The sequence below is a fragment of the Artemia sp. Qi Xiang Cuo genome, chromosome 5 (genome assembly GCF_049724085.1).
Source record: "Artemia sp. Qi Xiang Cuo chromosome 5, ASM4972408v1, whole genome shotgun sequence".
Lineage (NCBI taxonomy): Eukaryota > Metazoa > Arthropoda > Branchiopoda > Anostraca > Artemiidae > Artemia > Artemia sp. Qi Xiang Cuo.
Genome location: NC_142798.1, coordinates 45,862,180 through 45,865,596, shown reverse-complemented (window position 1 = coordinate 45,865,596; position 3,417 = coordinate 45,862,180). Strand labels below are relative to the sequence as shown.

The window sequence follows — 3,417 nt, the reverse complement described above, 5'->3', positions numbered from 1 at the left end:
AAAGAGCAACATATATTATTTAAACCTTTAAGCATAAGTTGTGGTGGATTTTGAACTAGCTAGAAGGCACTATGTGCATACTTTTAATACTACCACTACAGTTAGTTTAACTAATGATGCTAAGAGTATTAATGTGAAACTTTTAGGGAACATTTAGGAGGAGTTTAAATTAAAAAAAGCTGTATGCATGCATGTTTTCAAAAGAGCATATTAGCAATATCATAGGCACCGCCGCTCTATGAAAGCTAAAAAGATTATTAAAAAATTGAAAGAAGCTAATTCCATATAGAACCCCAGTTTTTGGCGTCCCCTTCATTATTAAAAAGTTTTTTCAGGACCAGTAGCCCACCTTCCTATCCCATCCATTCTCGAAACATGCTTGTTCAAAATTTAGAGACAGTCACTTTGTTCATCACATTAGAAGAGTCCAGCAACTACGTCTTTAGGGATATTGCGTATGTTAACCCCCCAGAATTATACAGTTGGCCCATTATGCTTTAAAACTGAATGTTGCTTTAAATTAAATAAAAAGGCATTGTGTTTAATAATAATAATAATGATTTATTTATAACCCACTTTTATACAAAACAAGCAGAGTAAATTACACTAAAAAGAAAGAAAAATCAAATAAATAAAAACAAAGATAACTTAAACCTTAATGGTTGCCAATGAGACATCTCAGCAATGTATTGAGAATGACTTGGGGTATTAAGTTGAAACTTTTAGGGCTACTAGTATTACTACATCTGGTCTTACAATTTAAATAAATAAAAAGAGTGTAAGTGTAATGGGAATGATGTTAGGTTTTATTTTTCAGGTCAACTTCAGGAGTTAAAAAATCAAATTAAAAAATACTGCTTGTCTCAGGATTAAAAATTGTTGAAAAAGTTTCTCCAACATACAAATAGCAACCCAGACGGATTCTTACAGAAAAAACTGAAAAGATATAAAATATTATTTTTTTCCATGAAAAAGACTGTCAATAACAAACAAACAGAAATTATTTGAAAAAAAAAATCCAAAAAACAAGTTTTTCATAGAAAAGTAAAGAGTTCCATTGAGCCAAAAATGAGCAGAAATAAAGTCAATAATCTTCCAAGCGTAAAACTACCACAAATCACAAAACCTACCACAATGGTGTTGTGGTACACCATTAGCATAAAACTACCACAATGGTGTTCACAAAACCATGGGTAGAATACTCTATTAAAGAAGACGCCATTTACTGCTTTTGCTGTCGGCACTTTTCCTTAACAAGAAATCATGGAAATACTTCTGATAATGTAGTGTTTGTCGACACAGGAATGAATAACTGGAAAAAGCTATTCGAAAGGATTGAAAAACACGAGGCTTCAGAAGCTCATAACGAAGCAAATCGCAGCTGGACCAAATATAAAGCAATTGAGTGTGGTACATCTGAGTCAATAGCTACAACTCTCTATTCAAATCGGAAGGAAGCCATAGCGGAAAATCGCCTGTATATAGTCACACTTGCGAAAGTGGCATGTGCCCTAGCACGCCAAGGGCTCCCATTTCGAGGTCATGATGAACACGACGACTCACACAATCGAGGTAATTTTATAAAAATAATAGAAATGATGACAGAGGGAAACTCGTATCTTCAGCAAAAACTAAAACGTCGGTATGGAAGCTATTTGAGTCCCGACTACCAAAATAGTCTTATAAGCGCATACTGGCTGACCTCTTTCGAGAACAATCAAGTTGCTCTATTAAGAAATATTGGGCAATCTGCGCAGATGAAACGAAAGATCTGTCGAAAAAAGAGCAGCTTGGTTTAATTATTCGGTTTATTGATAGTAATGCTATCATCCGCGAGGAGACATTCGGAAGTACACATCTTGAACAATTAGATGCTGCATCCCTTGCTAATGCAATCAAGGATCTTGTTGAAAAGCACGAACTGGATTGGAGCACCTGTGTGGCTGAATGCTATGATGGTGCGAGCGTCATGAGCGGCGCATGTAATGGTGTTCAGGCTATTCTTAAAGGATTTGCACCACAAGCTAGGTATATTCATTGTCACGCCCATCGCCTAAATATTGTGCTTGTGCAGTCAATAGCTTCTTGTCCGGAGGTTAGAAACTTCTTTTCTTGCATTCAGGCATTATATGTGTTTCTCAGCCGAAGTGCGCCACGTCACGAACTTTTCCTTCGAACCCAAAAAGAACGCGGAGAAAAAAAGATTGAGCTCGAGCGGCTAGCCGACACTCGATGGTGCTATTGGTTTTCCTCAATTCAGAAGATCCGGACACGTTTAGGTGCTATTTTCGAAACATTAAGGGTTATTTCGGATGAAGCCAATTCAACAGAGGACCGTTCTGAAGCTTCTGGGTTGCTGGCAACAATTGATGCCAAATTCTTGCTCATTCTTGAAATAATGAGCAGATCCTCGGTTCGGTAGATATTGCATCCAGACAACTCCAGTCCAAGAGCCTCGTTCTTTCAGGCGTAAATTCTCGGCTTCAAGCAGTTCAACAACAGTTTCTAGAGCTCCGATCTGAAGAGCGTTGGTTTAAGATGGTCGAAGCAACGAAAAGCTTATGCAAGCAGTTCTCAATCCAAATAGAGAAGCCTAGACGCTCGGTTGCTATAAGCAGACGCCTTCTCGATTTTTACGTCGAAACCACTGTCGGTGCCAGAGCAAGAAATCGAACAGAAGAGGATCGTGACATTTTTCAAACGTATAGGTCAGACATTTTATACTTCATAGTCGACCGAGTAACTTCGGAGCTGAGACAAAGGTTTGGTGAAAACTCCTTAGTAATCCAAGGCTTAGAAGCGTTTGAGCCAAGTTCACCGAAGTTCCTGGATGCACGTCTAATACAAGACTTTGTACGTGACTTTCCTACATTATTTGTAAACGAGTTGAAGTTTGAGTCAGAGATAGCCTTGGCAAAATCTTATTTACAAAGGATGAAACCAGAATACCCATCAAAAGCTCTTGCCTTCCTCTACATGAACAAAGACGCCTTTGCTGTCATCTCGGAAGCTTTCGAAATTGCTTTGACGCTCCCCGTTTCAACTGCCTCTAACGAGAGATTTTTTTCAACGCTTAAGAGGGTTAAGACATATCTCAGAACAACCATGACTGATGAGTGACTTAGCGATTTGTTAGTTATAGCAACCCAGCCGGAAAAAGCGAAAAAGATAGATTATAACATTGCCGTCGACAAGTTTGCTTCCCTGAAGCAACGACGTTTCCCATTAGAATAGTGGCTCTCTCTGGATACTTCAGTCGTGATGCAAACAAATTTATGATTTATTTGTTTAATTGTGTTTATGTACTTAAATTTTTATATATCTAATTGTGTTCTAAAGTTTACCCAAATAATTTTAATTTGGCTTCCGCTTCATTTGGCTTGATTTCCCCCTCTCTTGGATTTTTGCTAATTCAAC

General features: G+C 37.9%; 1 protein-coding gene across 1 annotated transcript; it reads left to right on the top strand.

The window, feature by feature from the left end:
- Positions 1 to 1,172: 1,172 nt before the first annotated feature.
- Positions 1,173 to 2,422, top strand: LOC148952183 (zinc finger MYM-type protein 1-like). The gene is made up of 2 exons (XM_089089146.1): positions 1,173 to 1,572; positions 1,758 to 2,422. Exons 1-2 carry the CDS (start codon positions 1,173 to 1,175, stop codon positions 2,420 to 2,422), a joined length of 1,065 nt encoding a protein of 354 aa, XP_088945272.1.
- The last annotated feature ends 995 nt before the right edge of the window (positions 2,423 to 3,417 follow it).